Genomic DNA, 20,440 nt, shown 5'->3' on the forward strand with positions numbered 1-20,440 from the left:
GGCAGCTCCGTTTTCTGCTGTTTATTGACAGCTGACAGTAGCTCCCTGCCCGGACCCCCCTCCCCACCTGCTAGCCCTGGTCCGGGCCACCCACTGCAGAGGCCAGGCAGATGGCCAGGCCAACCCACCTGGGGACATGTTAGTACGTGAATGCTGGGAGGGGCCCCACACGCCCAGACACTACCTCTGCAGAACCCCTCCACCCACCCGAGTCACAGTCGCTGGTTTTCGGCGTTTTTTAATTCTCTCTTTTTTTAAGAAATGTCAAAGTGTGCCCAACACACGTGGATCAGCAAACACAACAGAGGAGGCCAGTCAGTACTTTTTTGAGGGGGGGAGAGAGAGAGAAGGCGAGAACGGCCACACGACACGGCCTCGGACCACGAGCAGAGCGTCTGGGAACGGGAACAGGAGCGGGGCGGGCTGGCTGCGTGGGGCTAGCTGGGGCCCCCGGGAGGGAGGGTTGGGCACACCCTCACACGCACCACACAGCCTGGCATGCACGCCCTGCACCCACTGCTGACACACCCACGCTGTGCACACAGCTCCCTCGGAACCCAGGGGCACCCTCACACCAGCACCCCAGAGAGAGGCAGAGCCCTGCCCACTGTCTCCACCGCACGGAGGACACAGCCCAGCGGCGAGCAAGGCACATCCTTCAGGTTCTTCAGACGCAGAGAAGTTAGGAGAGAGATCAGAGGGGAGGCCCTGGCGGAACACGGACCCCTCCTCGGACCCCAGCCTCCCATTTGTGCTACTGGGCCAGGGGTCTGGCCACTCTGGGACCGAGGGAGGGATGGATAGACAGATGGTCAGGGCCTCTTGACAGCTTTTGTCTTGAGCTAGACTCCAGCGTCCTTGCAGTTGGTAAATGGTTTTCTATAGAATCAATAATATTTTTTTCTTTCTTTAAATATATATTTGTTAAAGTTATACCTTTTTGTATCTCTGGGGAAATCTGCCTTAGCTCATTCCCAATAAATTAATACTCTTCGATAGCTTATATTCTGGGGGGAGGGGGGTGCTGTGGGGCAGGGGGCCCAACCCAGCCCCTTGTGCTGCGCAGGAGCGGCTGGCGGAGGTCCCCATCGGGCAGTTCTGTGCTGGGCATAGGCCTGTGCTCTGCCCCAGACTGGGGAGGGGGCTACAGTGGCTGCCCCCTGCCCGCTGCCCCCCAGGGTGGGCCCAACCCGGGCTCGGAGCGGAGGTTCAGGAGCGGCCCCTCCCGCACCACGGCGGGCAAAGCCTGGCGGTGGGCGGCAGGCGGCCCAGCAGTTATTGCACGGGGAGGGGCAGCAGCATCTGACCAGAGCCCTTGGGTCCCCCGGCCAGGCAGTCATCCGGGCTGGGCCCGGCGGCAGGAGTTGTGCTTGTGCGGGAGCCTCGCACCCGGCCCCCCGCGCCCCGCCCTCGCGGCCCCGCCCGCCTGCCTGCTCACGCCGCGCCCAGAGGTGCCCATCCTGAGGTAAAGGTCAGCGTGCGGGCCCGACGTGGGCGGCCGCGTCACTCCAGCATGGCGTCCAGCTGGTCGGCCAGGTCATCAAACATGCTGCCAATGTCGTCCAGGATGCTGCCGGTGCTCTTCTCCTCCGCGGCCGAGGGGCTGCGGGAGGGCGCGGAGTGAGCAGGCGGGCGCGGGGCAGGACGTTTCGCCCCTCCGCGCGAAGGCCGCCGCCTCGCGGACACCACGGCCCGCCCGTGGGGCGGGGCCGGGGTAGGCCACGCCCCCGCAACGGCTGCCAAGCCCCGCCATGTTGGCGGGGCTAGCTCGAGACCACGCCCCCACGCACGACCAGTCCCCTCCCGCCCATGCTGGCCCCGCCCCATAGTGTGGGGCAGGGCCAGTTCAAGGCCACGCCCCCACGACATTTGCCAGCCCCGGCCCCTCCCCACGCACGGCCGCCTCTGGGGACCGGGCCCCTCTCAGAGCCCCCGCCCAAGCCGGGCCCCGCCCCGCGGTGTGGGGCGGGGCTAGCTCGAAGGCCACGCCCCTCCGGCGCAACTCGATTCCCGCCGCCACGGGGCAGCAGCCTACAGGTGAGCGGCACCCTCGGCCGCGCGCAGGTCGCACCCAATCCCGCACCTACCGCGATCCCTGCGCGTCCTCCTGCCGGATCTTCTCTTCCACGGCTTGCAGCGCCGCCGCCAGGCACGCGCTCGTTTCCTCCAGCTTCTGCCGGGCGCTGTCCCCCGGCGAGGTGCCGTCGGGCGTGGCTGGGGGTCCTGCAGCCGCGGCGGCAGCGCGCGGCGGCTTGGCGGGCACGTGCAGCGCGGGCGCACCGGGCGACGGCGGCCTGGCGGGGCTGGCGGGGCTGGCGCTCAGCGCCGGCGGCGTGCTGGCAGGCTTGGCGAGTGCGGCAGGTTGCTGGCGCGCCGGCGAGGGCGCGGGCGACGGGCTGGCACTGCCTGACTGCAGCCCCGCCGCGGCCTTGGCCGGCTTAGGCGCCGTGGGCGGTGGCGGCGGCTTGGGAGACACGGGCGGCGGCGTGCCATGCGCACGCTTCACCTCTGCGGGGAGGAGGAGACTTGCACCCGGGTGGGAAGTCGCGCGGCGCGCGCAAATCGCGCGCTGCCCGTCCCGACCCAAGCCCTGCTGAAACACTGCCCAAACGCCCTGCTTCGCAACCGGGAGCGAAAATAACGCCCTCTGCACTGCAGGCACTGCACTTCAGCTCCAGCCCTCCGTGCCCCTCTGCCCTGGGTCTCCCTGAGGCTGTCAGGGGGGGATTCGCTGTGCACACCTGTTTGGGTCACTGTTTCCAAACCCCGACCCATCCGCCCTCCCCCTCCATTCCCTTCCAGGAGTGGCCTGTTGTATGTAGCCACTGGCCCTTCCATTCCTTGAATGTCACAGGGCCTTTGCACCTCTGATCTTTCTGTCTGGAAGCCTTTCCCCTCCCTCCCGTGCTGGGGTCACTCTACAGCCATGTCAGAGTCCCCCCCTGAACCCTCCGGCCTCCTGGGCCTGTCCTCCTTCCACAGGTGTTGTTATTTATGCACCTGTGCCTCCTCCACTGAGGACTTACGGACCACAACTGTCCCAGCTCTGGGCTGATGGGGTAGTCCGGGGGTGGATGGATGAGAGGGTCTGAGGATACCTTCCCACCCCACTCCCCCTGGCCTTCATCAGATCCAAGAAGCAGAAAACCCTGGAGACCCTGGTGTGGGGCCCCTCCCCAGCTGGCGTCCTGCACCTACCTGGGCTGCCGGGACCTGGCAGCGGCACCTTCTTGGAGGCAGGTGTGGGCGAGCCCTGGATCTTGGGCACGGGCTGAGCCAGAACGGGCTTGGGAGAGACAGGTGGCTTGGCCAGCTTCCGGGCATCACTGTCCGGAGGGGGCAGCGGGGGCAGGTGCATGAGGTCAGAGGGCGGGGGCTCAGCAGGCGGGGGCGGTGGGGGCAGCTCTGGGGGTCCAGCCTGCTCAGAGGCTGGCCGGCGGCGCACAGTGCCCGTTCCATTCTGGTACACAGACAGCGGCGGTGGGGGAGGCTCGGGACCCAGCTCCCGCTCCTTGACCTTGGGCCGGCGCTTGACGGTGTCAGACTCAGTTAGGATGAACTTGACATTCTCCTGCTGGCTCTGCTTGGCCCGGATGCGCCTCTTGAGGGTGGCACTGGCCTCCACCCTGGCTAGGGGCGGGCCCTCTGCACCCACCTCGCCCTTGGTTGGACCTCTGGGCCGCTGCCGGGCGGCACCCTCTTCCACCAACTGGCCATGGTCTGCAGGCCCCGCTGGCTCTCCGGGACCCCGGCGAGCAGTGGCCAGGAGTCCCGTAACAGGCCCACTCAGCGTGCGGCGCCGGTTCACCACCTCGCCGTCAGGTCCGATGGCCTCCTTGTGCTTCACTGAGGCCAGCACCGTGGCCACCCGGCCTGGCTCTGGGCTGGCAGGGTGAGGCATGGGGTGGCCCTCAGGGGGCCTACGGGCTGCCCGGCCCCCACCCCCGATGGATGACAGCTCAAGCATGGCTGCGATGCTCTTCACACTGCCGGCACTTCCTGTGTCCACGCTGCCAGCCAGGTCACTGGCCCGCCGGCGCTGCGCCCGGACCCCCAGCCGGCTGTCCTCTGCCCCGGCCCCCTCAGTCTCCGCATCTGGCGCCGGCTCATCGGCCAGGTTGGCGCTGGCCATGGCGGAGCTGGAGCGCTTGGGTGGGGGCGGGGGCGGCCCCTTCTTCCGTGGCCGCACGGCGAACGACTGGCTGCGATTGACATTCTTGTCTGCACCGGCGGGCGCCCGCACAGAGTGGCTGCGGCCCACGCGCCGCTGGACCGTGGCATAGGGCCCGGCGGCGGCCGGCACCAGCAGCTCGTCCCGCTCCGGCTCACTGTCAGACGCCGCGTAGCGATTCAGGCTGTGGGCGCGCTTCTTGGGCCTCCCTGGCTCTGCGTCGGCCTCAGGCGGCAGGCACAGCGTGGGCACCGGTGTGGGCGTGGCTGTGGGCGCGGGCCCAGGGGCAGCCGGCCCAGCCTCACTCTCCACCGGTTGGGGCAGCACGTAGGCAAAGCCGCGGTGAGTGGGCGACTGAGGAAGCGAGCGGGGGGACATGGGTCGCTCCGTGGGCGGCAGCAGCTGAGGGGTGGGCTTCACCTTGGCTGTGGCTGGCGCTGGGCCATGAGGCCCCCCCAGGGCCTGTGGGGAGCTTGGCCGGGGTTTCGTGGGTGTCTGGGGGGGCGTGAAGTGGCTGGCCCCTGGCGGCAGGACCTGCCGAGGCTTGCCCGGCACTGGGGGCACGCTGGCCCGCTTGACACTGTGGCCATGGCGGCTGGGCCGGGCCTCTTTGGGGGGGGTGCCGGGGGCCGGCCCCTCATCGAGCAGGTACTCCTGGCTCCGTGACATGGGGCTGCTGGGCCCCGGGGGCCCGTCGCCCAGCAGCTCCTGGGAGCTGCTCATGTGCCGTGCTCTCCCCCCCAGGCTGGGCTCCTGCCGTCCCGAGGCCCTCGGGGTGGGCGGCAGGTGGTTGGAGGGCTTCTCGGCCGGGGCGGTGGCAGCAGCAGCCCCTTCGGCCGGGCCAGTCAGGGCCGCCTGCAGCTCCCCGCTGAGCTCGCTGTCCTGGAAGGTGGTCATCTTCGGAGACTGGCAGTCAGCCGGGGCAGGCTCGGGTGGGGGTGGCGACTCGATGGCCATCACCTCCAGCGACTGCGGTGCCTTCCGGCGCAGGGGTCCCCCCTCGTACTTAGCATACTCTGCCTTCTGCAGCTCTGCCAGTTTCCGCACGGCCAGCATCAGCTTCTTCTGGTGGCCTGAGTGGGGGCGGGGCACAGGTCAGGCACGGGAGCGCGTGGAGGACGGGGACGCGGGACGCGGCGGGGGGCAGGGCGGGGCCTCACCCAGCTTGGTGATGCCGATCTCCTGCAGGTCCTCCCAGGTGATGTCGGTGATGAAGTCAATGTTCTCGTAGCCGTTGTCCACCAGCACCTTGTAGTACTGCGCCAGGCCGATCATGGACAGCCACACGGCCAGGTTCGCCTACGGGGCGGGGGACACAGAGGGCAGCACGAGCTGGCTGCCCACACCCTGCCTGCCACTCGGAGCTGGTGGAGGGGTGGGCACCAGGCCAGCCTGGCACAGAGAGACGGAAGGACAAATGGACAGGCCGGAGGGGTCAGCACAGCCTTGACAGCACAGCCAAGGCCAGCTCACACACACGTGCGGACACAGGCAAACACACACAGAGGCATGACCCTCTCCACGGGAGACCCTCAGGGGGGTGGGGGAGGAAGGATACCCTCACCTGCCAGGCAGGCCAGGCAGCCCTGGGGACAGCACCCACGTGGACACACCTCACGCATCACGGACGCAGACACACAGCACCACCAACCAGCAACGGGTATACACACAGCTTGCACCCCAGTCATCCACGGCACCGACACTGCTGAGTCACGCTCACGCCCTCTCACCATTTCCCCACCATCGTCAGGCACACGTCACACAGCCTTGTCACATGCGTGCGCAAGTATCCATGATGGTCTTCACCCAGAACCAGCCAGTGGCCCCCTGACCAGGATCCACCTGTCCACACTCCCAGCTGGACGTCACTCATGCACCAACACAGCACACTTGGTCCCCGCCTGGGTGTGCAAGCAGAGTGAAGCCCCCAGGACCTGGGCGTGCTGGCTGGGGGGACCCCTGAGCCACGGACTGAGTGGGGCGAGGCAGCGTGGGTGAGCGTGCACCTGCCTGTCCCACCCCGGGGGCCCTTGGTGACCGCAGCATCTCCCTCCTGGACAGGTGGGAGCGCGAGGCCCAGAGAGGCGGCGCGGGTGGGACAGGCCCCAGGCCCCGCTCTCCCAGCCTGGAGCCTGTGCCTCCGCAGGGCGCCTGTGCGTGACAGCGCTGGCCGAGGCCAGTGTGGCTGTTGGTGGGCACCTGGCATGTGTTCAGTGCATGCGTGCGCTCTGCGTGCTCACACACGCCTTCCTCGTGCCTGGGTTTGTGCCTGGGTGCGTGGCAGCCCCCTGTGGCATCAGGTGGGCATGTGATGGGCAGTGTTGTGGGGCGCCGGGTGGTGCCAACATCCCTGAGTGGTGAGCGTGTAGTAGAGATGGGGATGCTCTGGGCTCCAGGCTCCCCTTGCCCGAACAGCCCTCAGAGGAGGTCACCCCAGCCCCTGCCCGGGGAGGCTGGCCCCGGGGCCCCTGACGGATGAACAGAGGCCACCCTCCTCTGTCCTCTCCCTGGACTCCCCAGAAGGCAGGGGAGGGCCGTGGCTGTCTGTCCGTCTGTTGGTCTGCCCCTCCTGGGCCTGGCCACCAGGGTGCAGGGGGCCTTACGGGTTTGTACTCAGGCAGCCAGTCGGGGAGGCTCAGGCCGCTGATCTCTGCAGTGATCTTCTTCCGGTGGCCGGGCTTGGTGACCCCGATGGCCGTGAGGTCCTAGATGGAGGAGATACCTGTTAGCCGGAGGCTGGGGGCCCATCTCCGAGCCAGCTGGTGGGCAGCCTTCCGGGCAGCTCACCTCAGGGGTCATGCGGCTGATGGTGGGCAGGTCATAGCCGGCGCTGATGAAATTGGGGGCATAGAGCTGCAGCTGGAACGTGGCAAGCCACTGGCTGACAGCCTCGGCGCCCTGGAAGACACAAGGCACCCGCTGCAGGCTCACCCACCCGCCCCTCGGCCAGGCGTGCACCCAGCCACCGCAGCGCCTCCTTCTCTGCTCTGCCGAAGACCACGCGGCGCGAGCTGCCGTCCACTGGGCTGTCCGCAGCTGCCAGGCCCCCGTCAGCCTGGTCGGGCGCTCTTCCCTCTGAGTCCAGGGCTCCACCGTCTCAGCGTCGTCCCATGCGTCAGCTGCCTGCTGTAAGCTCCACCAGGAGGGTCCCGCCGCCGTCCACATCACAGGCCTCCCTGACCACCCCCCTTTCCTGGCCCAGGGCCGCCCTGCCGTGTGGCCCGTGACAGGGACTCTGGGAATGGGGCCTCAGGAGGGGCCGCTGACTGCTGCCCCCCCCACGCGGGAGGTGGGCTCTGCCCGGGGGATGCAGGAGAACTCAGCCAGCAGTTCACGCCTGCCCTAGCACGCAGGTGCACGCACACAGACCTGTCTCACCCCCACACACGCTTCCACTCATCTCGCACCCACACCCTCCACATGCACACACAGGCGCACCCATGCCCAGACCACAGTCACACCAGCCACACACAAACACACTGCCCGCTCACCTCACGCGTGTCACACTTTTAGATATACTGGCTTACACACACAGCCTGCACAAGAGACAACAACTACGCACACAGACTGACAGACCAACAGAGGGACGGGCCTGGCCCGTTGAGGGCGCTGGCCGTGCTGTGACCCAGCCAGGCAGGCCTCCCTGGCCCCCGCCCCTCAGCCTCCCTGGCCCTGTACCTTGCCCTCGGACGCCGCCTCCAGCTTCTTGGGTGGCTGCTCCCCATAGCCTGGGCCCACGTGGGCTGCTGGAGGCTGGGCCCGGGTCGCACCTAGGGACGAGAGGGTGAGGAGGGGCGAGGGCTGCCCAGGGGCCACCTCCACGCCTGGCCAGCAGCACCGTCTCCTTGCCCTTACCTGCAGGGCCCTCTGGAGGCTTGACCGGGCTATCCCCGGGGCTGGAGTCAGATACCGGCTTCTGGGAGAGCACCGTTGCCAGGAGCTGGAATCCAGACAGGCTGGCTGGCCAGTGCTGCTCCAGACCTAGGCACCCCGGCCCTGCCAGCACCCCACCTACCTTGACCCCTTCAGAGCCCGCGTGCAGGGTGTGGCCCCCGCCGCTCCGGCCCCCAGCTGTGCTGCTCAAGCTGCCGCTTCGGTCCCCGCCTGCCCGCAGGACAGAACAATGTCAGCAACGCCCTCCCCACCCCACCCCGCCCCGCCGCCTCCCCCCCCCAGGCTCCCCACCCACCTGCAAAAGGCTTCCTCAGCACCCAGATCTCCTCGGGGGGCGCAGCGGGCCCTGCGGAGCTGCCTCCCTGGGGTGGACTTGGTTCAGCACCTGCTCGGGGACCTGCAGGCCAAGCACAGCTGCCCTGAGCCCTGGATCGGCTCCAGGCCTGCATAGAGCAGAGACCAGATACTTGCACGCGCGCGCGCGCACACACACACACACGTGCGTACACACACGTGCGTACACACACACATGTGCACACAAGCACACAGAGACACACACGCACACAGGCCGGGAGGCTCAGTGCCAGCTCCTCCTGCCCCGGCTGTCTCCAAGGAGCTGAGAGACCCTCGGAAGACCCCTCCCAACCCTGGACACTGGTGAGCAGGAGAGCACAGCAGAGCCGGGTGCAGGCCAGCTACTCTGCCTGTGGTCCTGTATGTGGGGGTGGAGGTTCACAGGAAGAGTACAAACACCTCTGATGGGGAGCAGGGGGAGGAGGTCCCCAGGAGCCTGGGGCCAGGGCACTCGATGACCTTGGGTGGACTGACCACACCTCCTAGCTGGCTGGCCCCCTCTGCCCTCTCACTGGCCTGTCAACCTCCACGTCCTCTGCACAGGATCAGCCCGCCACACCTGGACCCCATCTGAAGCCCTTCCACAGCCTTGTGGCCTCCTCCTACACCCCTCACTCTGTCACCGAGTCAGCCACCCTGGGCTCCACTGGACCCTCGCATACGTCACACTCTGTCCTGCCTGAGCGCCTCTGCACGTGTGGTTCCCACTGCCCCGAAGGCACCGCCTGCAGCCTGCCCCCTCCCACTTCTCAGGGCCTTGTCTGTCCACTGTCTGAAGTGGGCGTCCATCTGCAATCTCTGGGTCACCGGTCAGCACATTTCCCTCCGTGCTGACTTCACTGTCCTGTGCCTCCCCCACCCCCCTGCCCCAGAGCAAGCTCCTTGAGAGCAGGAATGACGGCCATTTGGGTAATCGTCTATTCCTCGAGCCTGGCGTGCAGTGTCTGCTGAATCAATGGAGGATCGGGTCCAGGGACACGGGTAAGAGCTGGCAGGACAAACTCCGGACCTCACACCCAGTGATGGCGGGAGCTCGCAGTCCTGGCCCACCCCGAAACATGCCATACACATGCTCCCGTCTGGCCGTGAGCCCCTGGCCTGGGCTGGACTTGCCTGCTCGCTTAACGATGGCCTCGCCCAGGGAAGACGGGAAGTATCCCACACGGTCATTGCCTGTCCTGTTGTCATGGATACAGCCCTTCCAGCGGCCATCTGGGTGCTGCTCAAGGACCTGGCCAGATAAGGTGAGGGGAGCACGCTTGGGGGGTACTCCCCTCTGGGTCAAGTGGATGGGTGGCCTGGGCCCCCCCAGTTCTTGCCAGGTGTTGGGGGCAGCATCCCAGGCCCCTCTCAGCCCTGCTCCAGCAGCCCCAGACCGTCCTTACTGTGATGATGTCCCCAGCTTTCACGTTGAGGCTGGTCAGGTCGTAGTTGTTGCAGTAATCCTTGGTCGCCCGGACCTGCAGGGCCGCCGAGGCCTCTGGGGACACAGGAGGTGGCAGACTCCCCCAGTCCTGTGAGCCGGCCCGGCCCCGGCCCCGCCCCAGCCCCCCGGCCCTGCCCCAGCCCACCTCGCAGCAGCTGCTTGATCTCCTTGCTGGCCTGGGAGGTGGTAAACTGATGCACGATGTCCAGGGCGGTCTGGCTGTACGTGTTCCTCACATGGGCGTTGATCCCGTTCTGCACAGGCCAGACAGTGAGGCCTGTCAGGAGCCCCCTCCATCCTCACCCGACCCCCGTGCCCCCCACCCTGGCCCCCGACTCACATCCAGCAGCAGCCGAACCACCTCCGTCTTCCCGCAGAGCGCGGCCTCGTGCAGGGCGGTGCCGGACTTGGTCTGGCGGTTAATGTCGATGCCGGCTTGGAGCAGCAGTCTGGCGGGGCGGCAGGGGGAGCAGGCAGGGCCTTGCACGGGAGTCCACTGGTCCAGCACCCCGAGTCGGCCTCCGACTCCTGGAGGCCCAGAATGAGCCAACCCGACCCCACCTCCCCGACCACCTCCCCAACAGGATGGCCTCCGCCAGTGATGGGGAACTTGCGGGAGTCCCCCTCCCGATGCGAACCCTTCACACTCTGGTCTTGTCTCATCCCAGAACAAGCAGTGCTGCGATATGTACTTTGAGCATGGGGAAACGAAGGCTCAGAGATGCCGAGAGTCGCCACAGGGCCACCTGGCAGGTGGCACAGGCTGGGAGGCTGTAGAAGCCCACTCCCCAGCCCCCGCCGGGGCATCCTTTATGGGGGCGGCTGGAGGCATCCCTCGTACCCGAGGCCTGACCACATCCCCATGGCTCCCCGGCTGCTCCGGTCTTACTGCCAAGCCAGGAGTAGGCAGCCCGAGGCAGGGAGCCCCTCACCCCGCCCCCACCCCGGCCGTACCTGATGATGTCGATGTGGCCATTCTTGGCCGCCAGGTGCAGGGGGCTGGTGCCGTTGGGGTCGGTGGTGTCCCCCGGCCGGGGCTCCAACAAGGCCGTACACATGTTGCTGCTCAGAAGCAGCTGGACCACCTGGAGGGAGGGGTGAAGAGTAGGGGGCCCAAGAAACGGGGTGGGGGTCCCCTAGGAGAAGAAGACGGAGCGGATGGAGTCACGCTCAGCTCTCTGGGGAGACTTACCCCGACGCGGCCAAACTCACAGGCCAGGTCCAGGGGCGTCTTGCCCGAGTTGTCCACCATGCAGGGGTTGGACTGGTGCTGCAGCAGCATTTCGGACTGCAGGGACCACAAGGTGCGGTCAGGCCTGGGGCGTCCGTCAGGCTGCTGCTGCCCCAGGTGCCCTGTTGCCCCCAGGGGCGGTCCTTACCACATCATAGTGACCGTGCTGGGCCGCCAAGTGCAGGGGGATGTGGCCCTCGTCGGATGGGATGTTCACCGCCGAGCCTGCCTTCAGCACCAGCTTCATGGGCTCCTTCCGGCCCTGCCAGGCCGCGTAGTGCAGCGGCCGCATGCCTGGGGGGGTGGACGGGGGCAGTTGGGAGCTGGAGCTAGACCCTGACCCTGACCCCACGAGAAGCTGCCTCGACCCAGACCAGGACCCCAAGCTGACCTCAGTTGAGGGACCATCGAGGCCTCCAGGGTCCCCAAGCTCTGACTTTAACCCCCTTGCCCCTGGCTCCAAGGTCCCTGGCCTTTACTGTCCACCTCCATCACTAAATTACAAGCTCCAAGAGGACAGTGGTTTTTATCCACTTCGCTCACTGCCGTGTCCTGCCTGTCAGGCCTTGCCTTTGTTGTCCTTGATGTCCACAGCAGCCTGGGCCTCCAGCAGCAAGGTGATCAGCTCCGTGTTGCCATTCAGGGCTGCATGGTGCAGGGCTGAAAAGCTGCAATGGGTGATGGACACGTGTGGGCAGGTGCCAGACACCCCGCCTGCCCTAGGAGTCCCTGACCCCCACACCAGACTGATGCCTCCCTGGGCTGAGCACTCACCCATCAGGGTCTTGGAAATTGACATTGATCTTCTTGGTGGAGCCCAGGAGCTCTGCGGGGGTCGGGGGAGGGGAGGAGACACGGTGAAGGAGGCCCACCTGGGGCCCAGCCCCCTCTAGGCAGCCTGAGAGCGGCTGGCTAGCTCCCTGGCGGGCTCAGAGCCAAAGCTATCTAGGTCTTCAGTTTAGAAGCGTTCATTCATTCAGCTCTGTTCCCTGCACCCAGCACCAGGTACCAGCTTTCGGACCTCGGTTTTTCACTGAACTGAAATGCTGGGAGGTTTCCCCGGGCCAGGACCTGTCTGAGAGGCCAGGGCTGGGCACCCACACAGGCGCACACATGTGCACACGAAGCCCTCCCTGGGGACGCTGGCTGAGCCCCTGCCAATGGTGGGAGGGAGAGAGCCAGCCCAATCTGTCTCTCAGAAGGGCCCAGATGGGCCCGGGGGCGGCCTGCCACACCCGGAAACAGGGGTATCTCTGGGAGAGAGCCACACTTCCAGGGTGCAGCCTCCCCCAGCTCCAGCCCCAGGCCTGGCCAGTGTGGATGCGCCCCATCCAGCAAGGCGGGAAGGGGAGGCCGACAAGTGGGCCCGTGCCTCTGGGCAGCCACGCGATAGTGACCCCCTCGTCGGCCTGCCTGAAGCCCACGGGGCTCCGGCCCTCCCTCGGACGCCCCGGTCTCCTCCACAGTCCTGGCCTCCACCGGGCGCCGGCCAGAGGAGTGGAGCCCACCGATGCCCTATCCATGGGCTCAGGCCCAGCCGGACTGGGGCCAATCCCCTGCCTGTCTGGGCCGTGGTTACATAACCCATTTGTGGGTCAGTCACTCTGTGAGGGAGGGGCTGGCAGGACAGAAGCCCCTTTGTCCAGGCCCAGGACAGGGATGGGGGCGGGAGCCCGAGGGAGTCGGGGCCCAGAGGGGCTGCTGCAGGGCCCACTTGGTGACCCATGGCAGCCCCAGCCGCCCCGGCCTCGGTTCTCAGCTGCTGGATGTGGGGTGTGAGGCCACTGGTGGCCCACAAGGCCCACAGAGTCGGACGGGCCTCTGCCCCTTACTAGCCCTGTGGCCTGGGCCATGAGCTTGGAGGGTCTAAGGGGCCGGCCTCGCAGGTCCAAGGGCTCAGCACGTGGCCGTTGCTGACACAGCTCCACAGGGATCCTCCCCACCCTCCCCAGGGAGGGGCTTCTCCAGCCAATAGCCCAAGAGCAGAGGCTCCAGGACCAGAGGCGTCTCCACCCCTGCCCCTGCCCCTGCCCCTGCCCCTGCCCCTGCTCAGACATTTGGCTGATGCTGAAGTCTAAGTTTGCACCAGTGCCGCCGTCGGTAGTCCAGCGCAAAACCTTGGAGGCAGCCCTGGGTCCTTATATCTTCATCGGTAAATCCTGTGGGCTCTGCCTTTATAACCATTTAAAGCACGCCTGGAATCCTCTCCTTTCTTGGTACCAACATCCCCACCCTGGGCCAGGCCAGCATCTCTCCAAGGACCACAGCCACCTCCTCTCCACTGGCCTCCCTGCTTCCAGCCTGCCTCCTCCAGTCCACCCGCTGAAGTCGGGGGGGCCCCCTGAGGACATGCGTCTGATCCCGCTGCTCCCGTCTCACTGGGGTTAGAGGCCGAAGCCGGACAATGGCCCAGCATGACACACTTTCCCCTCACCCCTGCTCCAGTCACATGAGCCTCCTTGAAGGCACTCTGACGCACCGACCTCTGCCACCACAGGGCCTTTGCACAAGCTGTGTATGTGGAGGGGGCAGGCATTATTCTTCCTTCTTCCCATGACTCCCTCTTCATATTCTCCAGGCCTTTATCCAAGACCTGCTTGTCAAAGCCTCCTCACTCCCATCTACAGTGGTAATTATCTGGGAGTCCAGTGGTTAGGATTCAGCACTTCCACTGCCGGGGCCCAGGTCCAATCCTTGGTTGGGGAACTAAGAATTCTGCAAGCCATGAGGCCTGGTCAAATAATTTTAAAAATTGTTTTTGTTCAGTTGCTCAGTCATGTCCTATTCTTGCGACCCCATGGACTGCAGCACGCCAGGCTTCCCTGTCCTTCACTATCTCCTGGAATTTGCTCAAACTCATATCCTTTGAGTCGGTGATGCCATCCAACCATCTCATCCTCTGTCACCCCCTTCTCCTCCTGCCCTCAGTCTTTCCCAGCATCAGGGTCTTTTCCAGTGAGTAAATAAAATGGTAACCCCCAATCCCATCCCGTGTCTGTTGTTCTTTTCTCTTTAAGTCCCATACCACCATTTATCTTGTTTACTGTCCACCTCCATCACTACATTACAAGCTCCAAGAGAACAATGGTTTTTATCTACTTTGCTCACTACTGTATCTTTTCAGCTAGCAGTGCCGGGCACACATGATGCGCTCAGTGCCCGGTGACTGAACTGAACCCTCATCCCACATACTGCGTCTACCTGCCAGGCTCGGCTTCACGAGTGAGACCCGTGCGGCCACTCAAGAGGAGCCCTGTGCTGGGTGGACACTCTGCTGCCGTCTAGAGACTGTTGTCTTTTAGACAAGGCAGCCCCCCTTTTTGTCCTGCACTAGGCTCTGTGAACTATGCGGCCGGGCCGGCCACAGTCCCTGCTGCAAAGCTGAATGGAGCCCAAGTGTTGGTGGCCCACTGGGGACTCCCGACTATGCTCAGGGCTGTGCTCAGCTCCTTCTCACGCCAGAAGGCTCTGCCTGACTCTAGCGTTTGCTGCCCCCGTGCCCTTAGTTCCAGTGTAGCCAGGCTCAGCTTCTCCCAAGAGCCTCCCTGGGCCAGCTCACTCTCCCTCCCGCAGCGGGCACCCAGGCAGCTGCTTCAGGAGCTCCGAGCAGAGGTGGAGGCCTGGCCATGCCTACAGGTGCTGAGGTCTCAGAGGGGCTGGAGGTCAAGGCCCAGAAGTGACACACGCTGGTGGGGAGGGGGCGTCTGCATCCAGAAGGGGACCACCCCCCACAGGAGAAGGGGGCTTCTTGTAAGGTCATCTCCCCCCGCCGCCCCCGGGCTGGTCTCAAAGTGCTGGAACTGGATGTAGGCGGGCTTGAGGCCTTGGAGCACCCCCAGTTCCCATGGGGACACTGGGCACTCAGAAAGCCCCCAAAGCGGCAGACTGCCTGGGGCTGGGGGCTGCACCTTGCAGAGACAGGTGTCCTGAGTGAAGCTGGTGCAGAGCAGGGCTGCCCAGGCCTGAGGGCGGTGGGCACAGAGCGGAAAGTCCCAGGAGCTCCTCGCCCTTCCCACGAGGCACCGAGGCCTATGGCTCACCGCCGGTCACGGGGCACGCACCTGGCCCCTGACCCCCAGAACTCGGGCTCTCCTGCGGCCCCCACCTCTAATTGTTCTCCTGCGACCACCCCAACCTGGGAGACCAGCTGCAAACTCCAGCTGCAGAGGCCTCGGGGGAGACGACCCCAGACCCTCTTCCACCCTGTCCTCCTCCACCCCTCTACAAGGGGCTCCTCCAACCACGGGCGCCGTGCACAGGCCACATCCGTGCCCTCCAGGGACGGGCCTCAGCCTCCTCTGCTCCCGCATCAGCCTGGCTGCGCCCCGCGGCCTCCAGAGGGCGAGGCCCCCCCACGCCCCCAGAGCAGGCAGCACCAAGCGAGGTGCTGGAGGGCAGCTCTCGGTGGGCTAAGGTTAGCGAGTGAGCGAGTGCGGGAGCATGTGGTCTCCAGTGAATCTGAAGAAAGGGGAGGCGGGGCCGGAGGGAGGACAGGGCGTCCCCACACCCCAGAAGGCCAGCCCCCACCCCAGTAGTTTCCCTTCCGAGCAGAGCAGTCTCTTCTTCCCTCCAAGGATGACTGCTAAGGGTGGCAGCCTGTGCATGTAAGCGGAGGCTCCCTTCAGGCAGGATGGGGGAGCCGCCAGAGCCCAGGGTGACGCTGGGGGGGGGGGGCTGAAGTGAAGGTGTCAGCGCTGGGAGGGGACTGCAGAAATGAGGGTCGTGGGAACACCTCTAGAGTTGGGGGGCCCCAGGGAGCACAGCTGGATGCCCCCCACCCCATGGCCCAAACTCCAGCTGTACTTTGCTGAATCAAAATACATCTTACTCCAAAGCAGGCCAGTGTTGCCATGACAACCGAGCTAATTCATGGAGGGATTTCTCCATCTGATTTATTACACCCGCCCCTGTGAGTCAGAGAGCCCAGATTCAGGGGCCAGGGCAGGTGTCTCTCCTATCCGGAGACCAAGCCACGCAGGGACGAATGCAGAGATCCAGGCGGGGACACGGGTGGAGGTAAAAGCCCCACACGTCCCCCTGGGGGCCAGAGTGGAAGAGAGGAGGAGTCCCCAAACCTGATGCTCCCACTTCCTCCACGCACCCACCCTGGGCTGTCTAGGAAATGGCCAGGGTGGCTCAGACAGTAAAGAATCTGCCTACAATGCGGGAGAGCCAGGTTCAATCCCTGGGCTGGGAGGATCCCCTGGAGAGGGGAATGGCAACTCATCCCAGTATTCTTGCCCGGAGAATCCCATAGACAGAGAAGCCTAGGGGGCTACATTCCATGGGGTGGCAAAGAGTCTGACATGACTGAGTGACCAACACTATCACTACTAGCCCTTCCTGAGTACACACGAAGGCCTGGGCTCCCTGCACACTCTTACTGTTCTTAAAACAAGGCTGTGGGGCAGGGACCACCGAGGGTCCCATCCCACAGATGAGGAGACCCAAGCTGTCTGCACCCAAGGTTGGCTGGCCACTAGGTGGAAGTCTTTGCCTTGCTTTCACCTCTCATCCCTGCTCCTGCTTTTGAGGCTCAGCTGAGGCAGCCTCTGCCTGAAAGCCCTGCCTTTCTGGGCCCCGAGGCCCTGAAGCCAGTCCTCAGTGGCAGCCCATCCCTGGGCCCTGGGTAGGGAAGGCAGGGCCGGCCTGTGCCTGTGAAGCACACAAGTGCAGCTCTATAACTGCATAGGGCAGGCGAGGAGCGGCCAGGCGGGGCTGCGGTGGGAGGGGTCCTCCTGGGGCTCAAGGAGCTACCCCCAACTGCCCCAGGGGCCGTCTCAGTTCTCAGCATCTCTCCTGGAGAGAGGGGAGGGGCTTCCCTCCGCTTACACACCGCCCCAGGGGATGGCATGGGGCGTGGGCCACCCAGAGCCCACCTGAGACCCAGAGGAGGCCGGCGGCGCCCTCACAGGTGCCCTGGTACACTGACACGGCCTTACGTGCGCCGCCGCACACGCCCTTCAGTCCATCCCCGGCGTCCCCGGGGAGGCTCTGAGCTGAGCCGGGATGAGTGCTAGGATCAGGGCTCCAAGCTTCTCAGCGTCCCCTGGGGCGCCCACAGCCCCAGCTCAGGAAGGCCAGTGGGAGACCCCCTCCCCTCCCAGCCCCCTTTCCCAGCAGGGAAGCCAGAGAGGGCCAGGATGGCACCTGCCTGCAACTCAGCCTGCCCGGGGCTGGGCGACCTTGGGCCTCGGCTCCCCCTCCGGTAAACGGCCCCCCGCCGGCCATGCCTGGGCAGCCACACCCCCAGCGTGGTCCTTCCCCCCCTCCCTGCCAAGCCTGTTATTAAACACGGGGCGGGGAGGGGTCTGACAGAGACTGTCGGCCCTGTAGTCGCCCCTCACCGCAAAGCGCCCCTCCTTCTCTCCATGGCGTTGTTGGGGGTGGGGGGGGGGAGACGCCTCGCCCTTTAAAGGCCCAGCAGAGACCTCCAGCTGTCAGCCCGCAGCCCGGGAAGGGAGGGGATCGCAGGCGGGAGAGACGGATGCGAACGCCTGCGGCCAGGGAGGCGGATGCCGCCAGGTGCCCGCTGCGGGGCTCGGGGTGACAGCCGGGAGCTCGAGGCCTCCCCTCCTTCAGCGCTGGCCGTGGGGGGCGCGGACCGAGGGTCCAGGCGCTGCTGGCCCCGCCCCGCCCCCCGGGACCCGAGAGCATCCCCCTCCGCGGCCGGCGCCGGGTGGGGTGGGGGGCTCGGCGCTGGAGACGGCCCCGGGGCGCGCCGCCGCTCCCGCCCGCCCCCCGCGCCCCCGCGCCCCCCGGACTCACTGGCCTTCCCGGGCCGCGGCCTCTGCAGCAGCCTCTGCGCGGTCCCCACGTCCTCCGCCTTCACCGCCTGCACCAGCTCCTGCTCCTTCCCCATGGCGCGGCCGGGGCCGCAGCGACGCGGCTGCGCTCCGTGCGCTCGGCGCGGCTCCGAGGCGGCGGCGGCAGCCCCGCTGCACCGGCTGCCTCCTCTGCCCTCCCCCGCCGCCTCCGCCGCCGCCCGCGCCCCTCGCCGTCCTCGGGCTTGGGCTAGGGATCGGGCTCCCGGCGCGGAGGGGGCGGGGAGCGCGTCACGGGCGGGGGGCGGCCCGGGGGCGGGGGCCGGCGGCGGCGGGCGCGGGGCGGGGGCGCGGCACCTGGCGCCGCCTCCCGGACGCCTGGGTCCCCCTCCTGCGGCCGCTGACCTCGGTGCGCCCGCGCCGGCCGCGCGCCCGGCTCCTTGGCTCCGCCCCTACCTCCGGCTCCTTCCCCCCAGACGCCCCCTCCCCACGTGCCGGCCGCGCGGCTCGGGCCTGGCCTCTGCGGACACCCCGCGGCCCGGGCGATGGCCGGGGGACTGGACGCTGAGCCCCGACTCGGCGGCGACGCCAGGCAGAGCCCGAGAGCCTTCCAGAGGCTGCGGGACCCACGGGGGGAGGGACTCCGGCAGTGGGCGGGCGGGGACCCGGGCACCGAGAGACCCGGGCATCGGGCGCGGGAGCCGGGCCGCCAGAGGCTGTCAGACATTTCTGGCCTGTGGCTCCCGTGGGAGGTGTCGAGGGACTGTGAAGAGGAATCTCCCAGTAATGAATTCGGTGTCAGGGAACCCGCACACCCCCCGCCCCGCAACTGCACCTTCACGCCCTGCAGTCTCGGGCTCTCTCCACAAACAATGCTCCACGACCCCCGCCCCCACCTCAATCTGAAACCCGACCTCAGTGCACCTGCCCAGCACCAGCTGGGGTTCAGCCCCCTAACCCCCGCTAAGAGGGACTGGGTTCCCTCATCCCCAGCACCGAGTGGGATGTAACTCTTCAGATCCACAGGCCCTGGGGCTTCAATACCCCCACCCCCAGCACCAGTGGGGTCACAGCCCTTCCCAGCAGCAACCTGAACCCCCACACAAGCCTGCTTACCCCCAGCCTCCGGCCCCAGCTTCTGACAGCCCCCCCACTCCCCCTACACACACACACACACACACACACACACACACACACACACACACGCACAGGTCTCATACTTCTGACCTCAGCCTCCTCCTTGGGGCCTCACCTTGTCATGGCTGCAGCATTCTAGAGACAGAGCGGCTCAGACTCACTTCCCTCATTTGCAAGGACGGGCAGATCATCCCCCTCCATGCAGCCTTGGGAAGGTTCACACACATGATGGTGGGACGCCCCTCTGCCACCCAGACCATCAAGCTGGTCCAGAAAGAAGGCGGCCAGAGGGTGGAGGAGGATGAACAGCAGGCACTGGGGTTCCCTGATCTGGGCAGCTGGTCAGTCCCCTCCATAGGGTCTCCCATGAAGTTACGGAGCAAGCCGATGTCTTACGTCCACAGGGGTCCCTAAACACAAGGGCCCTTCCCCCCACCCTTTATGGTTACCAATTCCTGGGCACCTGCTGCATCAGGCACCTTGCTGGAACCTGGACTTACTGTATGTACCCTTTTGACAGATGAAGAAAGTGAGGCTCAGTGAAGAAAAGCCAAGTGACTCACCTGAGGTCCCAGAGTCTCCGGCTCATGAGTTTGAGATCTGAACCCACAGCCACCTGCGTTTGTCCCAGTTCTCCCTCTCACCGGATTTGCCTTTCCAGCCACTGTGTCTTTCTGCATCTTGGTTCCCTCTCCATAAAATAGGGAGCGATACCTCCCTGTAGATTATTTGAGGATTGACTGATGCTACCTACAAAGCACTTTGCCGTAGAACTTAGTAAGTGTTCAGCAAATCGCTTCTGTGGGTGTTGTGATATTCCCCATCTGGGTACCAATTGCATTTTATTCATCTGCAGAGCTTAACAGTGTGCCTAGCACACAGGAAACATTACCAGAAAAACAAAAAAGTTAGCGTCCTTACCATTATTTTTCTGTTTTGGCTGGCTGAGACAAACCATGAACTGCGAGGTTGCAGAAGGCTCTTGAGAGTCCCTTGGACAGCAAGGAGATCAAACCACTCAATCCTAAAGGAAATCAACCCCAAATATTCACTGGAAGGACTGATGGCATTGGCCACCTGATGTGAAGAGCCGACTCATTGGAAAAGATGCTGATGCTGGGAAAGATTGAAGGCAGGAGAAGAGAGTGACAAAGGATGAGATGGTTAGATGGCACATCAACTGTGAGTTGAGTTTGAGCAAACTCTGGGAGATGGTGAAGCGCAGGGAAACCTGGCGTCCGTGGGGTTGCAGAGTCGGACACGACTGAGCGACTGAACAACAAAGCAAACCACCCTGGCCTGAGCCTAGCGTTTTCAGGGCCTGGGGCAGGAGTACGGACAGAGGCCCACACACCGGATGTCTAAGAATTTAAACGTTATAAGGCGTGCTGATAACATGTTAAATAAAATATGTCTATCCTCCTACCTTGACAAATACACCTTCATCATACCTGAAAGGCCAA

At 65.4% G+C, this 20,440-nt stretch overlaps 1 protein-coding gene across 2 annotated transcripts; it reads right to left on the reverse strand.

Moving 5' to 3' along the window:
- Window positions 1–6: 6 nt before the first annotated feature.
- On the reverse strand, window positions 7–18,127 carry CASKIN1 (CASK interacting protein 1). Of its 2 annotated transcripts, XM_043915949.1 has the most exons (20): window positions 17,845–18,127; window positions 11,851–11,902; window positions 11,647–11,744; window positions 11,225–11,370; window positions 11,038–11,133; window positions 10,800–10,930; window positions 10,186–10,294; window positions 9,991–10,099; window positions 9,805–9,899; window positions 9,533–9,650; window positions 8,361–8,462; window positions 8,187–8,275; window positions 8,027–8,111; window positions 7,850–7,941; window positions 6,959–7,069; window positions 6,775–6,876; window positions 5,332–5,470; window positions 3,199–5,244; window positions 2,088–2,508; window positions 7–1,603 (listed from the first exon to the last, which is right to left on the reverse strand). In XM_043915949.1, the coding sequence occupies exons 1-20, from the start codon at window positions 17,936–17,938 to the stop codon at window positions 1,504–1,506; spliced, it is 4,335 nt and encodes a 1,444-aa protein (XP_043771884.1). In that variant the 5' UTR covers window positions 17,939–18,127; the 3' UTR covers window positions 7–1,503. The 2 variants fall into 2 exon arrangements, with proteins under 2 accessions (XP_043771884.1, XP_043771885.1); XM_043915950.1 differs by lacking the exons at window positions 6,775–6,876; window positions 6,959–7,069.
- Between the last annotated feature and the right edge of the window lie 2,313 nt (window positions 18,128–20,440).

The sequence above is a fragment of the Cervus elaphus genome, chromosome 10 (genome assembly GCF_910594005.1).
Source record: "Cervus elaphus chromosome 10, mCerEla1.1, whole genome shotgun sequence".
Taxonomy (NCBI): Eukaryota; Metazoa; Chordata; class Mammalia; order Artiodactyla; family Cervidae; genus Cervus; species Cervus elaphus.